The sequence below is a fragment of the Aphelocoma coerulescens genome, chromosome 5, assembly GCF_041296385.1.
Source record: "Aphelocoma coerulescens isolate FSJ_1873_10779 chromosome 5, UR_Acoe_1.0, whole genome shotgun sequence".
NCBI lineage: Eukaryota > Metazoa > Chordata > Aves > Passeriformes > Corvidae > Aphelocoma > Aphelocoma coerulescens.
Genome location: NC_091019.1, coordinates 17,516,165 through 17,535,788, shown reverse-complemented (window position 1 = coordinate 17,535,788; position 19,624 = coordinate 17,516,165). Strand labels below are relative to the sequence as shown.

At 38.2% G+C, this 19,624-nt stretch overlaps 1 protein-coding gene across 2 annotated transcripts in view; it reads left to right on the top strand.

The window, feature by feature from the left end:
• Positions 1-19,624, top strand: part of ABCC8 (ATP binding cassette subfamily C member 8) — a 73,935-nt gene that overhangs the window by 39,046 nt on the left and 15,265 nt on the right. For both annotated transcript variants that reach the window (XM_069016869.1, XM_069016868.1), the window contains exons 17-28: positions 3,116-3,151; positions 4,651-4,686; positions 8,011-8,109; positions 8,910-8,994; positions 9,648-9,728; positions 11,716-11,853; positions 14,214-14,339; positions 15,020-15,119; positions 15,719-15,966; positions 16,514-16,674; positions 17,852-17,921; positions 18,546-18,703. In XM_069016869.1, the coding sequence (XP_068872970.1) occupies positions 3,116-3,151; positions 4,651-4,686; positions 8,011-8,109; positions 8,910-8,994; positions 9,648-9,728; positions 11,716-11,853; positions 14,214-14,339; positions 15,020-15,119; positions 15,719-15,966; positions 16,514-16,674; positions 17,852-17,921; positions 18,546-18,703 (1,338 nt within the window). The remainder of the gene's footprint in view (positions 1-3,115; positions 3,152-4,650; positions 4,687-8,010; positions 8,110-8,909; positions 8,995-9,647; positions 9,729-11,715; positions 11,854-14,213; positions 14,340-15,019; positions 15,120-15,718; positions 15,967-16,513; positions 16,675-17,851; positions 17,922-18,545; positions 18,704-19,624) is intronic.

Genomic DNA, 19,624 nt, shown 5'->3' with positions numbered 1-19,624 from the left:
AAGGAAGGAAGGTTGTCTATTTTATAGGTGGGGAAAATGAAACATAAGAAGGTGACCCTTTCAGCTAGTGAGGCAAACAAGAACAGAAGCCAAAGTTCCAGAATGTGGTGATCTATCCATGAGAATATACTTCCCTAAGCAGAAAATCAGACCATGGTGAGGAACCATACAGAATCCCTGCAGCCTTATTAGGTGAACTAATTTCATTTCAGCAAGGCTGTAATTTTTTACAGATGACATAACATGATTAAGAAGTGTAATTTGAATGTCTGATGCTAAACTAAAACAGATGACATGATGTTTCTGATCAGAAACTGTGCTGGGCTTTTAAATAGCACTTGTTTAGAAGTATGTGCTTCACAACAGTGGAAAGGTCAGAACTGCTTTTCCTGTCTTCTCCATGTGCCAAAGTATCACAAGGTGAAATTCAGTTGTTATCACATTTGCTCTGCTATCTGCCAGATATGTAGAAAGGGACTTGTGGCTGAAACAATCTGAGCACTGTAAGTGCTGGCTGCACTGGGACAGATTATGTGTTGTCTCATCTTTCAGAGCTGCTGCCAGGTGCACTGGCCTATTTAGAGTGATGGATGCAGCCGGTGTGGGCTGCACACCTGTGTTGTAAAGCTATCAGATGAAAGCTCCCTTAATTTGATAAGAAAATACTAATGCTTGACCAGGAACATGCAACCTTATTCCAGGTTCAAGGAGAGTAGTCTTATCAAGTAATCACCAGGGCTCAGCTCAGGCCATGAAAAGTGTCACCCAAATCAGTAAGTTCCTTGTTACAGCTCTTTCTTTGGGAATGCTTGGCTTCAGTCATTCATGTTACAGAATAGACCTGAATTAGTTCATCCAAATTTCCTTTCCCTTCCCTTCCTCCAAGGCCGTAGCTATGAAGATGAAGGATGTATCCTGCTGACATGTCACTCAGTGCTCAGGAAATCAGGATGCTATTCCTGGGCCTTCCTTTGGTCTAATGGATAACAAGTCATTTCCCTACTCTTTGCCCCCATGCTTTATGAATAAAACAGGATTAACTGCATATCATCTTCGCTTGTTTCTTATAAAAATTATTTGTTTCAAACCCTTGAAAAGTAATGTAATTTATTCCTGGGCTAGGAGGGAGATAATCAGAAGTGAGCCATGGCTCATTTGTGATTTTTCAGTTTGTGTTACAGTGTGTGTCCAGAAGATCCCGCTCAGATTAATCCCTCTTGTCCAAAGCAGGCTGAGAGCATCTCAGTATAAATATTTTATAATATGGTTAGGGATTTAATAAAAATAGAGAAATCGTTATTTACATTCTGCACAGGTAGTAAATGGTAATGATTTTACCTGGTTTTGAGTAAATAATTACAGTGTATGCCATGCTAATTTCTTCTGGGCAGTATCTCACTTCTGATAGTCCCAAATCAAGTCTTGTTGGAGTAAATAACACCAGAAAACAGACCTAATGGAGAAATACTTTGCTCAAACGTAATTATGTCATTTGTTTTAAACAGGACATACATTCTTACATGTGAATCTTGAGTCCTTATAATGTGAAGGAAGATAGAGGGTTTAAGGTTGTTAACAGTAGGTTTCATCTTGTGACTGTTTCTATCAAATTTTAAAAAAATTAAAGTTTTTATACCTTGGAAGTAAATTGATTTTTAAAAATACGTGTTACAAAATTTAAAAATACAGAAACATCCAGATATTCAATTTTATTCAAGTGGGAAATTAAGATCTGTCTTGAAAAGGCTTGAAAATCTCAGTAGGCTCATCTTTGCATCATTAGACATCTAAAATACCTTGACAAATTAGATCTAGACCTCATTATCAAACATGTTACTTTGGCATTTCAGCACTGGTAGGAGGTCAAGGCATCCTTAATTGCCAAGAGTATGCAGGAAAAGGGGGAAAGAAGGGATAAAACAAAGTGAGAAAAAGTGGGTTGAGAAGTTTGGGCTAAAACTCCACATGGAGAATAATTGTTTTCCAGCTACAGAGCAGAAACAGAGATCAGAGAATTGATACACAGTTGGTTCAGGGTCCTTGTGTTGTGCATGGAAGGGCTGGAAAAGGTATCTTCTCTTTCAGCCTATCAATAGTTCCTGTAAAGAATGTGTTTCTACTTAATCATATGGAACAAGCTCATGAGTTTTTGGAGATGGGGCCACTGAGTTCACATGGTCACTAAAGACCAGTGGAGTGTGAGTTTACTGTTGAAAAGCTTTGTTCAGTACACAGACCTTTGGAGTAAAGATACTGGTGGCTGGCTGGTGCTCTCAAATTGTAAATTTGATTTAGATATGGTCATTGCTTATCATGTGTAAACTTTATGGAAGTGTCTCAAACCAACCTTTTAATCTGCAGGTATAGTTTTCTCTCCTGGATATTTATAAGCAAATTGTGTTGGCATAAAGTTAATGAGATTGTCCTCTTTAAAGCATGAAAGACTTTGTTCCTTCTTGATTTTGTTTATGTCATTTGACCTACAGATTTTTCACTTTTTTGAATGGAACTGAATTTAGCATCAGTAATAAGTATGCCCACTCATCCTGTCAAAACAAATCTGAATATCTTTGTACGTGTTCAGAAATAGCAAAAGCACAACCTGTCTGTCCCTTGGACCTGCCCACATTAACACAGGCACCTCATCCCAAGGATCGGGCTGCCACACGAAAGAGTATGTGGCAACTGAAGGTGGGATGTGGGGTTCACACTAACCTGTTATATGCAGCATAGGTGCTGTTACTGTCATGGGAAAAAAAAAACAATATCACAAATTATCATTTTGTTTTTCGAGAAAATGAGCTTTTCTTAATGGAACTGCATCCTTGTCACAGCAGGACTTCTCAGTTCTGCTAGCACCTCCAGAACAGGGTGAAGGTGATTTTATTTGTTGAGTCGAATTAATGTCTATAAAGGAAAAAAAAAAGGTCACCAAATCTTTTTGCCTGATGAAATCAAGCCAGTTTGTGTAGAAGGAACAGATGCTGCACTGCAGCCCTGTGATAAGTAATGTTTGCAGCCTGTGCACTAAGTGGAATTTAATAGTTTTTCTTTCTGGGGCGGATTGCTTGTGCTCACTTAAGTAAACAGTCTTTGCTTTCTCTTTGTGATGCAGCTGCACTTCTGACAGTGAGACGGGGGAAGATTTCAGGTATGGTACTGTGTGCAGTTATTGGTTTTCCTGCTAAATCAATTGCAGCAGAAAAAACCAAAGGTTTCTAAATCTGTTCTTAAGAGTCGGAATTCTGAAAATCAGTGATATTTTAACAGCATTATCTCAGGATACAACTTTTGAAACCACTTATGCAAGTTATTAAAAATAAGAGTTGGATTTCTGTTATGAAAGCATTGCCATTTGGAGGCTTTGAAAATTTTATCTTGATATGTCTTTGAAAATTTTTCTCTAAAGTTCTGAACCAGCTTATGCTGCACTTTGAAAAATAGTATCAAGTATTTAAAGGTTTCATTTATTAAAGCAAATTCTCCCCATTACCCTTCTCTTCATTTTTTTACATCCTGTCATAACATTTTCTCACCTACCATTCTTCAGGCACACACACAGAAGTGTGGAGAGTAAGAGATTAGTCCACCTGTTGGCACAGGAATTATTTTTACCTGATTAACATAGCTTATCTTGTATTTTTGGAATATCTACCAAATCAACTAAGAATAAAGCTTTATGACTTTGGGGCAGGCACAAACCTCCAGAATGGTGAACCCTGTAAAAGTGATGATCCTGTTCCTGTTGGACTCAGTGAGAACTTTGCTATTGAAATCAGCAGTGCCATATTGCCTCTCTTTTCTTGACTTAATCTAAATTGCGTGGCTTTTACTGACCAGAATATTTTCTTGGTTCTGTGATTTTCCAACTATTCCACTGCCTTTTCTTTAGATTTTCCAGCTTCTTCTCTCCCATTTACCTTATTTCTCAGACTTGTTGCCTGGTTGTCAGACTGAGTCCTGCAAAACTGCTGCTCCCATCTGTGTGTAGTATAAGAGGGAGTTTCATGTACCTCATGTCTAAGCCTCATGGTAAAGGAAAATCTCACAGTCCTTTCTGTGTTAAGAGAGACTGAAATTTCTGGGTCAAGTTGAAGGGAAACCATTTGAACCCATTAAGATACAAGAGAAGTATGATCAGAATTAGACATTCACATGTTTGAAACTCTTATGGAATTGGATGGCAAAGGGTGAGATAACATGCACAACAGTATGGCAAGAGCATTAAAAAGTAGGAAAGAATATTAGACTGGATGAAACAATTACCTACATTGTCATATGTTCTGGGAATCCTAGTGGGTTAAGTGCTGTAAGAATATCTTTGGTGGTTTTGTTGCACTCGCAGCCTGTAGAACATTTTTGGTGTTCTCAGAAGAGAGAGTATTTTGGGCCAAAGTCTTTTGAGGTCTTGAGCATTTGCTCATAGGTGTTGAAGGCTTTCTACAAAGGTTGTTTAGCACTTCTCAAGACTGAAGCTTTAACTATGCATTTTTTAGGTCAATATCACATAGTGCAGAGTTTTAGGATAAAAAGAGTTGTATTTCTGTTATGCAGTCATTTTGTTGTATTTTAATTATAGCATAGTGATGCTACTTGCACTGTCTGAAAGAATTTAATTTATTTTTAAACCCTTGTGTTTGTTTTCCACAGCCCAGAGAAAGAATCTCCTGTTGACATGGAATTCAGGTACAACATTTTAAAAACTAACGGGGGTGCTCCAGAGGTCCCTTCCAACCTCAGCCATTCTGTAACTCTGTGAACATTGTTCAGCAGTCTCTGGTGTTAATGAGTTTAATGTTTCCCCTTAGAAGACAAACAGGATGTCTCTGTATGCAGCTACTGCAAGATTTAAAATAAAAACAAGCGAGTGACTCTTGAAGTTTAATAATGGCAGAAAGATTTCTTCCTGAATGCTCAGGACTGGCAATACTGGAATGCTCCAATGCCTTCCATCAGGCTGAAAATACAAGAAGCATATTTTTTGCATATGCAGTGATAATACAGAACAGTACACATTTCTCTCATATCTGGAGAACATTTGAATTTGAGTTGACAGATAGTAGAAGTTAATGAATTGTGCAAAATCAAGATAAAATTGTAGTGAGCAATCCCAAAACACACAGGAAAGTCTTTGCAATGTATTATTTCCTCTATCATCATAATCCTAACTCCACTGCATTTATTTTCTTTTAATAATTGCTAACATTTCAGATTTGGTAGGTTTATTAAGGCACTGAGATGCATATATGAATGTCCCTTAACTAGTTGTATTTTCATTGACCTTGAAGATGTAGCAGGCCTCCTGGACTTAATAAAATGAAATGTGAAAGTAGAGATTGTTTAAACTTAATAATCTGTCTTCACAAAAATCACAGAATCAGTAAAGATTCTGAAAGAGTAAGGTTGAAGGGACCACCGTGGGTCATCTGGCCCAACCTCCCTGTTCAAGCAGGGCTATCCCAGAGCACATTGCACAGGACTGTGTCCAGATGGTTCTTGAGTATCTCCAGTGAGGGAGACTCCACACCCTCTCTGGAGAATCTGTTCTGTTGCTTGGTCACCTGCGCTGTAAAGAAGTGAATGTTGTTTCTTTTGACAATGTTGTTTCTGATGAATTAATCTCATTCATAATTGGTAAGCCGGCTTGATTCTATATTAGACAAAGCTCACACTCTCCAGGGAGTTCAGGGAAGGTTGTCCTTATTTATTGTAAGGCTGAATTTTTCTGTCTGCATTTCTGTGATAATTAAGAGCCTATGGTTAGTCTGTTGTGTTATCAGAGGGGAAAACATACACTCCATTGATGAAAACGTGGTTATTTATGCAGTCTGGGGACAGGAAGCAATCACTTCCACCCACTGAATAAATCCCTTGTATGCCTTTGTCTGCTAAGCCATTGGTTTGCATTCAGTCCTAAAACTGTGAACCCTTATGTATGTTCAAGGCAGATTTTCAGAGCAAGTCTTGCACATTTCATGGCAGAATATTTTGTTCTCTGGATTTTTAGCCACAAGTTTCTCACAGTTTCAGTAACAATTGTTTGATTGTCTCTTTACTGTGAGCAGTACTATGGACATGCAATAGATTTCATATATATGTGAAAAAGAAGCTTACACACACTTGCAAACTTTTTGTTTATGTCAAAATATGATCTGATATGTCATCCTAGTGTCAGTTTGCAATTAGGATTAATTTAGAGGAGCTTCCTAAATCCTCAGTCCATAATCAGTTTTGGCAAGCTCATTGCTTGTTGCCAAGTTCCTTGCAGTAATGAATTCTCACTGATGTCCTAAAAGCAGAATGTAATCCAACTGCAAGTGGTATTCCCAGACATTGTTCTGGTTCTCAGCATGGAGTGCATCACATTGCCAGGGCCCATATCTTCACTCAACCAAAGAACACTTTGTGCAAAAGTTACAAAAGCTTTTTCCTCAAAACTTCACTGCTATTTTTCAAAAACTAAATTAGCAGTAACTTTTCGATCACATTGAGAATTAAGAGCTGCAAAGGCACAGTTTCAAGCAATGAAAAGGAGGGGAAGGGAATATATCTTTACTTTGGAATGCTAAGAGCAATTTTTTTTCAATTATTGGGATGAAAATTTCATACTAATTGGAAAAATGCTTCTCTCTTGAGGCAGACCTGAATGCTCTTTGAATTAGATTTTGGAGCTGCAGCCTGGGCTGCCTAAGGGATATTTTCTGTCTTTTTTTTCTTTTGTTTTGCTATTTCTCTTTCATTTTCCAGTAAAGAAGATACATAAAGCATAATTGAATTCTAGTGAACATCATAAATTTCAACTTGGAAACATGTTAGCAGAATAGTGGAATTGTGTGTTCTTTCAGGTCATCAACAAAAATTGGATCCTATCTTGGTTTCTAAACAAGCTTGGTAAAACCCTAAAAAAAATGAGCAGGGCAAATGACCTTAACCTATAAAGATAAATAAAATGTACTTTGTCAAGTCATAGTTTGAATTGCTTTCAGGTCCAACTAGAAATAGGCTGCCATAATGGCTGTCTAGCAGACAAAGGCCACGTTTGGGGTGAGAGGTCCTATCTTTTTATTGGATTAGCTCAGAGCTAGGAAGAAAACAGATATGCTTTTAGGCATATGATCCCCTTTTGGCCCTTTTCTGGAGAAAGGCTGATATACCAATGAGTTTTCCAACAGTATCAGTTGCTCTGATAAGAGTTGTTCCCTTTCTCCCAGCTCTGCCTTACTGGGGTCCTTAATGCACCACAGGCAACAAAAGCACAAATTCTCTAGTAGGCAGATACTTTCCTTTTTAAATAGTAGTAATAATAATAATAGTAATTTCTATGAAATAATACATGCATGGTGAGTGACATCCTGTTGACTGTCGCTGGTAAATTGTCCCTTCTGATGGTACATTGAGGGCCATTTCACTGGGGGAAATTTAGCAAATTTTTTTGGTCTGTGTTCTCTTTTCTTGCCTTTATAGGCATAAAAATAATGTACTCATTTTCTTTCTAACTCTAATTCTCTTCTTAGAATGGGAAAAATAATTCCCATTCTAGATAGAGAGAATTGCCTTTGTGCATATGTGGAGTTGTTTGGATCTTTTTCAAATACTTGAAAAATATCTTTCTACAATGTCCCTCCTGAAATGTGTTGCCTAGCTAGTGATCTGCTACACAGTTGAATTTTTTTTATTAATCTGTCCAAACAGAGCTGGGATTCAGTCTTTGGTAATTTTCTTCCTGACACCCACTCTGCTCGAGAGGCAGCTTTATTAAGCTAGACTCTTCAAACCCCACCACACAGCAGGAAAAGAGGGAACAAAGGGAAATTCAGTTGGGTAAACAGTTTCAGTATTCTCTTGGAAATTTATCAGTTTATGTATTTCCTTGATGGAAATTGTCCTAAAGAAAGAAATTAGACATTCTTCAAGACTTATTACTAGTTTCTTCATTTACAAGAAAATGGTTTCCAAAAGCACCAGTTGCACTGGTAAGCTGGGAACTCTTGTGTTTGTTTTTTTCCCCAGGAAAAGAGGCGCAGTAGCTTATGCATCCCAGAAGCCTTGGCTGCTCAATGCCACAGTGGAAGAGAATATCACATTTGAAAGCTCTTTTAACAAACAGAGGTAACAGGTTCCAGCACTGTTGTGTTTTACTCCCCTTTTCCATAAATATTGGGTTCATGTGGGTCACACATGGGTGCCCATCTCCCTGTAGGAACAAACCTACTGCACCTGCCTGAACGTGACAATCTCCCCCTTTGACCATGTTTTTCCTGAGTGACACAAGGGACAGGGTTTGTCTCACTTGAACTCAAGTGTACAAATGTTTTCATTTCCAAGGATCATGTTTGTTTAGCATGCAGTATTCTCACACCTGATTGACTAGTTTTCCTCTCCTGGAAGGACATCACCTGTTTGGAAGTGGGAGTGTTGTTTGTAAAGAATTAATGGACTGCCTTTTTATTCAGTATAAATGCCCACCAGATGTTGTAAAATATTTACAATCAGTTGCTGGTATTCCATTCCCGCACCCTTAAAAAAAGTGGTTGACTATGTATTTGCATCCTAGACTCATTTTTTTTCTGTCATCCTTGGATATTGAAACAAGAAATAAAGGCCCTGGGCATGAAAAACAATTAACTGCTAAAAAATAGCAATATACCTTGGAAGAAGTTACGTTTGTTTTTCCTGGCTTTAACTATTTAACATTTTTATTTGGGAAGCTGACCTAAGATCCTTTTTCTTAGCTGAAATATTACTTACCTGTGATGGAGAGAGATCCCATTAGAACAATTAGTAGCTAACAAATATGTTTTCCACCATGTGATTTTTTCCAGCTGGTTAAGTTTTGTTCCTCTGCAGGTAGGAAATGTGCTTCTCCAGCAGTATCTGTGTGGATTTTGTTGCCTTTTTTGTTTCCACAGGTACAAAGCAGTAATTGATGCTTGTTCCCTCCAGCCTGATATTGACATTCTGCCTCACGGGGACCAAACCCAGATTGGAGAGAGGGTCAGTAAACAGCTGCAGGCTTCTATTTTTGGTTTAAATATATAGAGGGGAGTTTATTATTTTTTTGCTTCTTAAAATCTTACAGGTTATTTGGCAACAAAGGTAATCTTTTAGTTAAGTGTGTGTTTGGGTCATTAGTCTGAAAGCTCACTGCTTGGTAAATATGGAAACACTGTCATTAATGTGAGGTGCAATGATTTAAATGTGCTGCTGTCAGAATGTTTGACTATTCTGCAGCTGCTATTGCAGATATCCTGAGTTAACAGGACATTTTTTGGTTTCTTTAGAAGTAACATAAGAATAAATAATAATACATAGATTTTTTTTTTTAGAGCCCTTTCATTTACAGAAGGGCAGGTGTTTAATCAATGGCTTTATCATATCAGGGAAGATTAGGGAGTGATGAGAAAGGAAACAGAAGTCACAGATTTGTAAACAATTTACTCTAGCATATACTGGCACTGTCACAAACAAACAAAAGAACCCCCTAAAACACCACAGGGATACATTGAAGGCTCACATTTTGGAAAAATTTCTCTTTTTTTCTCTGCCCAGAAAAGTCTTCTATGGATAATCCAGTCAGAATATAAATATGAATATTCAGTTGATGTTTTCTTTAACTGTCTGATTGTTTCTCTCCTGCTTATCTCCAGGGTATTAATCTGTCTGGAGGGCAGCGCCAGCGTATCAGCGTGGCACGAGCACTTTACCAGCAGACAAATGTTGTGTTCCTGGTGAGTAGGTGCCCTTCTGTTTATGCTCCATGCAGATGCAGGAGATGCTTCTTCATTTAGAATATTTCATGGGTCACACACTGCACATTGTGTTTTGCCAAGCCAAATGTGCACTGTATATTTTATATCTGTTGTCAGCTAGCCTGCAGGTAGGAAGCATTTTGTAAATGCTGCAGGCAGACAGATAGGTATTGCACATTGAAATGCTGATGCTTCCCCTCTCAGTATATTGAAAATTCGCTTTGATCCCTGTTTTTATCTTTGGGTCTTCGAAATGTAATAGTTTCAACTGTATTCATGAAATTCCTAAGCTGTCTCAGGCCTAAAATTAATGTTGTCTGGTGTCTGGGGTGTTTCCTTTCTGCAGCAAACTAAGCTGCTTTTGCACCCTGAACTGCCTGTTGTATATCCTGTCCCAGCTTCAGCTATGGAAAGAGAGTGACAGCAGGTTCTAACAGCTTCACAGGTGGGAAAACAGATGCATCCTCCACACTCACTTGTAGTGAGCTTGCTGGCTGTCCAATTTAGGACTTCCTTCTGTAGCTCCGTTTTCTGGAAGGTTTGAATCTAGCTGTTGAGACATCAATCACGTAGGATTAGAAAAGCTGTGCACATTAGATGTCACCCCTAAAAGAAAAGGAGGCTATTTAGACCTTTCCCTGATCAATCTGTGCTTGCTTCTTGTGTAGGGCATTTCCAGGCAAAGATCAGAGTGCAGGAGAGTAGGGAGCAGTTGGGTCAGGTGCTGCAAATCAGGAGATCCACTATTGGGCTGTAACTTGGTTTTTGCCCTTTTTGTCCTTCTGTGAAGGACACTCAATAACCTGCTAATAGCAGCAGGTTCTCTTATGGTTTGATAATGTAAAAACACCTTTATTTCCAGTATAAACTTTATTTCTAGTTATTAATATTTTAAAAATGATCAGGAATCCTATATGTCAATATTGGCAAATATTCCGTTCTTTTAAGGCTGATGTTGTAAAGAAATGCTTGTGAAACTTCACTCTCACAAGTATAAATGTCATATAGGTGATTTTTAGGTCTGTGCCAGGTCAGAGGAGAGCAGCAGCAGAGCTGACAACATCCTTGCTCAGCAAGCACAGTGCACACACAGTTGCACACACACTTTTGAGAGAAAATTCTGGATCATGAAGTTACTGTGTTTCAAAAGCACTTTCCAAGTGCTCTGGTTTATTAGAGTCTAAGTGGTTGTATTTATCTTACTGCTGATTTCAGATATTTCTGATTTTTAAAAGCCTGGGTTTAGTGTATTATAGTATGAAATAGTAACTCTAAGTAAATCCTACAGCCAGTATCGCTATAGCAAGCAGAAATATCAAATTGCAAGGTTTGTGATTCCATAAAATTAGGATTAGGTAAACAAGTTTGCCAAAAGATGGTAGAGATTAATTTATGCCTAAATGAATTGCATATAATTGATTGATTCAATAAGACAATCTAGGTCTCAAATCAAACATCTGAGCTGAGTCATGGAAATGATCAATATTGCTCCTTTTGAGATTTTTTTGGTGATTCTTTGTTAATACAGTATTGGTTTGTGAATAAAAAAAAGAATCTGAAAGCAGTGATATACAAGGGAAACAGAAATATGGTCACTGTCCCTGTCCCTGGAGCAGCTATACAATACCTGCCACAGACCTACACTGGGGCGTTGCCTGGAGCCTGACAGAAACCATATTCTCCAGCTGTGTGGGCCATGAACACATCTGGGGAGAGCAGCAGGTCCCAGAAAACCCCAAAGAGTTGTAGCATTGACTCAGCTGGCATTACTGTATCTCTGAGTCCCTGCAAAAACACAGCTGAAGGTTTGGTGTTCTGTTTGCTGTTCCTCAGCACAATTTTGATCTGATGGCCCCTTTTGTATGTTGATGTTGATGTAACTGGTTTTACTGGTATTAAAACCTGTCAGTTTCCTTAGATCCCATAAGTTCTGGCTCCAAAAGCTGACCCCTTATCCTCATGACAGGATGATCCTTTTTCTGCCCTGGATATCCACCTGAGTGACCATCTCATGCAAGAAGGGATCCTGAAAATGCTGCGGGAGGACAAGCGCACCATTGTGCTGGTGACTCACAAGCTGCAGTACTTGCCTCACGCTGACTGGGTAAGGAACCTCTTCCCATTTTTTCTGAGGAGGCAGCAACATGGCAGGAACATGTCTTGCTGCAAACAATGCTTTCATTTCATCTCTCCACCAAGTAATAGTTTAGTGAGAAGAAGTATACTAAAGATCTTTTGAAAATTAGCCAGCTAGGGGTGCCGTAATTTTGAGATTCCTATCTTAGAATGCTTAAATAGGTTGGATTTTCGTAGAGCTACTTAATACTCTTATGAAAGCAGGTTGCATTTAAAATATACTGAGTATCCAAAAATATTAGTTATATTGGAAAATTTTGGCTAATTTTTTTAATCTCAAAACAGTGAAATGTTTGAGTAACACCTTTGCCTCTGCTGGGATGTTACTAGGAATTTGTGCTATCAAAGGAAAAGGTGCATTTATGCAAGGTGGATATTTAGAGGTATGGAAATAAAAGGAGAAACCCAGTATTTCCCTGTGGTTAGTACTAGTATATAAGATATTAAAAACATTTTTGCCCATTTGTGTGTTGGCAAGATTTCAAGAAATTTTTTGTATTTGATTGTTCTGTTAGGTTTCTTTTTTATATCTTCTACTTTACAGAAGAAAAAATGGAGGTATGCTTTCTATACCGGTTTGTAATTGGAAATGTCAAAGATGAAGAAGGAATTTGGAGGGGTTTGGATTCTTTTTTTTTCTAATTCATTGGTTCCCATTGGCCTTGCACTTAGTCCTGCAGTTCTGCAGCATCCCAGGTCTCCTTGCCCATGGTGATTGATGACTGCAGTTATGCCTCCTAGCAGGACTTCTCTCTTTCACATCTTGCACAGGCTATAGCAGTAGCTTCCTGGTCTCTAGAAATAATAATATTTCAGCTGCTTCCTGAGCTTCATATTGGCTTGGTATAAAGTTGCAGATAGACATTCATCTTGTTCTGATCAGGTTTCTCGTGGGCAGCATTTCTCCTTTATGGTCTCTGCTCTGACCTTGTCCCTCAGTTATTTACCTTTAAGAGTTACCACTGTTCTCAACACAGTTCTGGTTTCTGGTTAGTGTCTCTTGGGATACAGGAATTTTCTGCTTTTTTTCCCTCCCTATGAGGTCCATCTTAACAACTTTTTTTATTGTTACATATTTGCAATTGTTTTTAAAGTATATACAGCTGTGGCCTTTCATCAGTATAGTTGTTTTAATTTTCTTTGTGAATGTAAGACCCATTTCTATATGTTGGTGTTTTATGAGATGTACGAAAATTGCTTTATTTTTATTGTCTTCTAGATGTGTATTTTTTTTATGAAACATACTGTTTCAAATGGTAGCAAAGGAAGGATTTGTATGATTTATAATTAAAAGATATTTATTACAAAATAGTTCATGTTTTTTCCCTAAGTGTAGTTTCATTAATCCTTAGCAATTCTTACCCAATGGAGTGAGGAGGGAATATTTATTTTATTAAGAAATTTTAAATAAAAATATAGTTTGAAGTATATGTCATGGTCCCCCTAAATCTTTTCAACAAAACCCTCAGAAGAATTCAAGGTTCAGTCCAATTGCAGGTTTCCTGAATAAACTGATCACAAGAAGATCCTTGTTTGCTTTATTTTTACCTTCTCTCTGGTGTAAATTCTTAGCAATAAACAGAATAGATTATTTCTCCACCCCCTGCCCTTGGAAATTTCTTAGTTTCCAGGGAGAGAGAAAAATAAATAGTGCATTAACTCATTTTTAATGATGTGGGTTTGCAATCTGCATGCCTCATTTTCCAATTGTCCCTGTCAGATCCAGAGTGGCCATAGTTACATTGTGTGTATAACATAGTTACACTGACACAAACCTGAAACTGCTCCCTGCAGACTTTGTCTTGCATATGTGTTTTTCTTTTCCAAACTGTGTCCACTATTTATGCTTTTAAAGCTTTAGGGATTCAAATTCCCTGGCTCTTCCTTATCAGTCCACGGTATCAGAGAAGGAGCCATCATGCTCATATCTAATTGCCTGAATGAGGGCAAAACCTACTGCACTCAATGTCTTGCTAAAAGCTTTTTCCTTTTAGGAGGTAAGAGAACTCTAAAATCTTATCTTGCTAATGACTTGTATTTAGGAATAGTGTGCCCCCCTGTCTGCCAACAGGGATCCCATTCCTCTTTCTTAAAAGCAGCCTTTTCTGAAAACACAGAGTGCAGGAAGTTTCTGGGTTTTCAGCATCTTGAATGAAAGGGATAGAGTCGAGAGATAATGTCACTGTCTTTTTAGAAGGCAGATTTTTTTTGTGGAAATATTATTTATTTAAGAAAAGAGAAAATCCTGTCAAAGCACAGCAACATAGCTCTAAAATAAATAGACATACCCGGCTATTTATCTCACCACTTGTGTTTCTGACTTTTTAGATAATTGCAATGAAAGATGGTAACATCCAGAGAGAAGGAACACTCAAGGACATTCAGAAATCAGAGACTGAGCTCTTTGAACACTGGAAGACATTAATGAATCGACAAGATCAAGAGCTGGAGAAGGTTTTTGATGGGCAGGGCAATCAATATGTGCAAGAAAACATCTTTTTTTTGTGTCTTAGTTTGAAAGGATGAACACCAATTGACATGCTGTGTGTGATGTCTGACTTAGTATGAATGTAGTATTAGTGTTACCATTATTATTTATCTCTTAGGATAAATTCCTTCATCTGGACATCTCATATTTCCTTGATACTGTTCCAATCCATTCTTGATAGGAAGCCCTGTCAATATATTATTATCTAGGGAATATTAAATAGGGCCATTTTAGGAAAAGCTTTGCTAATATTGACTACTGGTTTTGTAAATATACCTGCATTCAACCATTGCTTTGGGTTGAAGCTTTTCAGATGTGCCTATATCAAGTTCCTTAAATGATGATGTTTTGTCTTTCATACTTATAACACAGGAAGAATGCGATAGTAGTCTTAGTTCTTATTAATTCTGGGATAACTGTCCAAGCTGAGATTCCAAGAGGGTTGGGATTGACAACCTGAAATTAATGTTAGATATCTAATTTGTCTCCTTTGGTTTTACACGGAGGTAGCAAATCAATCACTTATGGCTGCCTGCTGTGAGATTCCCACTTCTATTTTTCACTGAGTGGAAACAATTTTATCACAACTAGTAATTTTTTTGTATTAATTCTCTGGTTGAAAATACATTAATTGCCCCTTTTTCAGGAAACAACTATTGAGGAAAACCCTGTTTTGGAGAGAACAAATCTCCGGAGGACGATGTATTCCCGGGAAGCATTGCTGAAAGATGATGAAGAGGATGAAGGTAAAGGGCACCCTTTGAGCCCATTGCCAGTATATTACTGTTTCACAGCTAAATTACATTAGAATGAATTAACACCATTCAAACTGACAAGAGAACAAATCATTTTTCATGTGGGTAATGATTTATAAGAGTGCAGTTTCCATTGCTTTGACCTCTGGACTAGAGTGATTGCAAGCGTTCACAAGTCGTCCCTTCCTCCAGACTATTGAGGTTTTTTCTTATATGTGAATATGATTTAATAATGAATGAAGAATTATATTAAACAATATGCTGGGTGAACCTCACCTGTCAATAGCTAAACACATTTGCTTAAGGTTTTACATAGGAAAGAGATTGCAGTTGATTTTTATCAAGCCAGTACTTTCAAACTGCAAAAACATGGTTGAAGAAATTGATTATGAAGTGCTGAGGTTTTTTGCAATTTTTTAGTGTGCATTACCACCAACTTTAGCAGATTAATACATGCAGGCCTGAGCAGGTACTTTCACCTTAAAGACACTCTTTATCCTGGCTGGTAAGACTTGGTTTGTAGCTGCCACTGGCCAGTCCCTTTGATATGTATGTCAGCATGGCTGTCTGTTTTTTCTTGCACCTTGCAGAAGAAGTAACAGAGAGTGATGATGAAGACAACCTGTCTTCGGTGCTGCATCAGAGAGCCAAGATGCCATGGAGAGCCTGTGGCAAGTACCTGAGTGCAGCAGGGATCCTCCTGCTGCCCCTGCTGCTCCTGTCCCAGCTGCTGAAGCACACAGTGATGGTGGCCATCGACTACTGCCTGGCACTCTGGACCGAGCATGCCATTTCTATCAAGATAGAGCCAGAGACAAAAAACTGCACCCAGTGCATGGTGGGCACTGCCTCATTCACCTTCCTCTTATGATTTAATGGGGGGTGTTCTCCCAGTGTCAACTTCTGCTCCAAGATTTGTATGCAATGTGCTATTTTTCTATAAAAAAGCCACTCCAGAGTATTTTGAAGCTCACTGCATTTTTGCATACACAGTGCAGTAAAACAAAGTTAAGTTTGGTGTGTTGTTCTCCTTTTGCTAGATTTATTGTATTTTAGTCTGATGTACCTAAACCTGGGTCTCTAAAGTAATTTTGATATCATAGTTCTTTTTTTCTTTTCCCTGTACTGCTGCATTCTCATAGCAACCTAGGCTTTTTATAGTATTCTGTGATTTAAAATTTCTAATTTATCACTTATTTTCATGTGAGCACTTCCCTCTCCAGAGGATAATAAATTATGACTTAAGATGGGTTAAATCATGGACAGTTTAATTTAGGGAGCATAAAGGATATACTCTTACATTTTTTCGCTCTTGTGCTTGTGTGTTCACAGTAATTTTTAAACAAAATTTAAAGTGAATAATTGTGTTGCTCTTTGTTTCTTAGGAATTTGACCATTCTCCATATTCAAAAGTTTTCAGCATTCTCTGCTGCCTTGGCATCGTATTATGTCTTGTCACATCAATAGCAGTGGAGTGGACTGGCTTGAAAGTCACCAAAAAGCTGCACTCTTCTTTACTAAATAAAATCATTTTGGCTCCAATGAGGTATTTCTCTGATTGTAATGCAAATTACATTGTAGTCATTTTGTCTTCTTTACTTCAAGGCAGTCTGCTAAGTGCACTTTTTTACTAAGAAATGACTGTGCATTGCATATTTTTTAAGATATCATTGAAAAATCACCAGGTGTCAAATTTCTGAGTAGTTTTTGAAAATGGTGCCCAGGCTGCTTGAGTTCCTAGACACAAGTCAAGTGCCTCTCCTGCCCGACTGTGGCTTCAGAGATTTACTTCCTTGCATGTTTAATTTCTCTTTGCTGTTTTTAATTAGGGAGAAAATGCAATTATTGATCAATATGTTGTACAGATAATTCATAGCGTTCTTCATCATCTTAATCACTGGAAATATTTACTGTCAGGCAGTGACTGTGCAAGTCTAGGAAAGGTAATGAGCTTGGACAAGTGTCATTACAGGCATCATTAGAGTACACTGGGATGTATTTTGTTCCAGCAAAGGAATGTTGTCTTCCATAAGTATTTTTTTTTCCCCCCCATGCATGAAAGGAAAGGTGTATCTTGATTCAAACCTGCAGCTCTAGGAAAAAAACCTTGCTGTTTTTAAGCTAACTATATCTGACCGAGAAATCATGGAGAAATCACATACATGAAAAACCTCAGAATTTTTTTTTAGGTTTTTATTTCAGGATAAAATTAGACTTCAGGTTGCACATGAATTATGGAACAGCTAAAAGTTGCAGAGCAATAATGTAGTTTGCGTTTTGCATATCCAAATGTCTTTTTATATATTATTCTAACAGTTGTTCTTCTTGTTACAGTTTTCTGTTCCCAGAAAGATGCAGGACTTTGTGATTTAACTTTTTTTAAATTTTTCATTAATTAAAGGGGCTTCAAATTAAAATCTGAAAGGATTTTTTCAAGTGTAATCATGTGATGTCCGTGGCTTAGGCAGTAGAGGGAGCTGAGGACATGCTTGCAGTTGTAGGGTTCTAAGTGGTTGTAGGTTCGTGCTTGTGGTTGTAAATTCAAGACATTTCCATTCAATTGGAAAGCCACAGGTACTGGGAAAAATGAGAAATTTTACTGTGGCTGTCAATTTATTTGCTTGTTTCTGTGATATAGTACCTAGCTTAGTAAGACAAAATAATAAAATGGATCAGTTCTAATATCAGTATTGTAAACTTTGCCATTCCTTGTCCCTTTTTAGGTTTTTTGAAACAACACCTCTAGGAAGTATATTGAACAGATTTTCAGCTGACTGCAATACCATCGACCAGGTACTGAATAAAGACACTTGAGCTCTCAAGTTGTCCTATCTTAATCTGAAAAAGTGAGGTTTCATTTATTACAGAGTTATCTAGATGAACTATCATTTTGAATGAGTTCCTCATCTTAAACACACATTGAAAAAATATTTATTTTGATAAGATGTCCTGTATAGAAAAGGGAAGCAAAATTATATCCGCAGTGATATCCCCAAATTAGAGTATCTACTTTTCTTGTAAGTGGGTAAACACATTCATTTGAGCAAAGGAAATGAGAAAAAGGCAAATGCTATTGCCCAGAATAAAAATGACTGAAATTCAGATTACCATTACTTACCTCAGACTGCACTGCCAGTTCATAGGATTTATGCAGATGCTAAAATCATCTCTTGCATCCCATCTGTAATCCTCTGACAGGAGGACTGTGCTCCACAATGCAGATGTGAAGCAGCCCCACAGAAATCCTCTCAGATGTCCCCAAAACCCAGCAGTAAATTCAAGTCCAGGCCTGTATGCTTAGTGCTTAAAATACACGAAGACTCAAATTTTTGAGGAAGCAGGAGAAAGGAAAATGAAGTATTGTTTTAAACGTAGCATGCTATGGAAGATCCTGTGTGCTTTTTCTTCTCTGTACAGCACATTCCAGCCACCCTGGAGTGCTTGAGCCGTTCCACCTTGCTGTGTGTGTCTGCCCTTGCTGTGATCTCGTACGTCACACCCATGTTCCTCATTGCCCTGGTTCCCCTGGCAATCATGTGCTACTTCATCCAGAAGTATTTCCGAGTTGCATCCCGGTAAGAGCACAGACCGGTGTCATTCTGGCAATGGAAAGCTCTCCTGCAGTGCAGAACTGCAGTGCAGGGGAGCTTCGTGTTTAAATTTGGTCCTGTCAAGGACCAAATCACATTTGGCACTGTCTGAAAGTGGGACAAATCCACTACAGTGGAAATGTGTCATTTTACAAGTGCCTTTGTCAGCAGCTCTTCAAGCAGAACTTCTCGGAGGCATGAGCAGGGTCTTTGTGCATGATCAAAGGTTTTTGCAGTTCACAGGACACAATAAAACCAGCTGGATTCTGTCCTCCCCAAGGGTATGTCCAAGAAAATGTGGTGACAGGACAGGGAAACTGAAGTCTGCCTGGCCAGGGGGAAGTGGAAATAGGTAAAGTCAAGGAGAGGCTGCAGAATGCAATATAACTATGGTGGCACTGCCGACCATTAAGGATCCAGTGTGCACGAGCCTCCTGTTCTGGATCCCTTCTTGTTTTTAAAAAGATGAAAAATTTTAATTGTATCTGAAACCTTACTCCTTCTAAGGTGATAGATCTTCCACCTTGTGAAGTGTTTGCAGCAGTGCAAAAATACATATATTCCCCTCATGTATGCACAGATTGGAAGGGAGTCTGCAACCAATTGACTTCCTGCTGGAAGAAACTGAGACTAAATAGATTTCACCCTGCATGTGCTTCTACTGATATGATGATTAAATATGACATTGAGAAGTGCAAGCTAATGACGAGTGCAGACTCTCATTTACTGAGTGTGTGAGTTACACTGTTGGCTCAGTGAGAAGCTGTGCTGTTATCTGGGGGTGCACTTTGCCTTCTGCTTAACTCAAGCTCCTATTTGCAGTGTTCCATTAAATTGACATTCAGTACAGAGACAGAATGGTGTCTAAATCAATACAAAATTGAGCAGAAGAAATAAGAATATGGG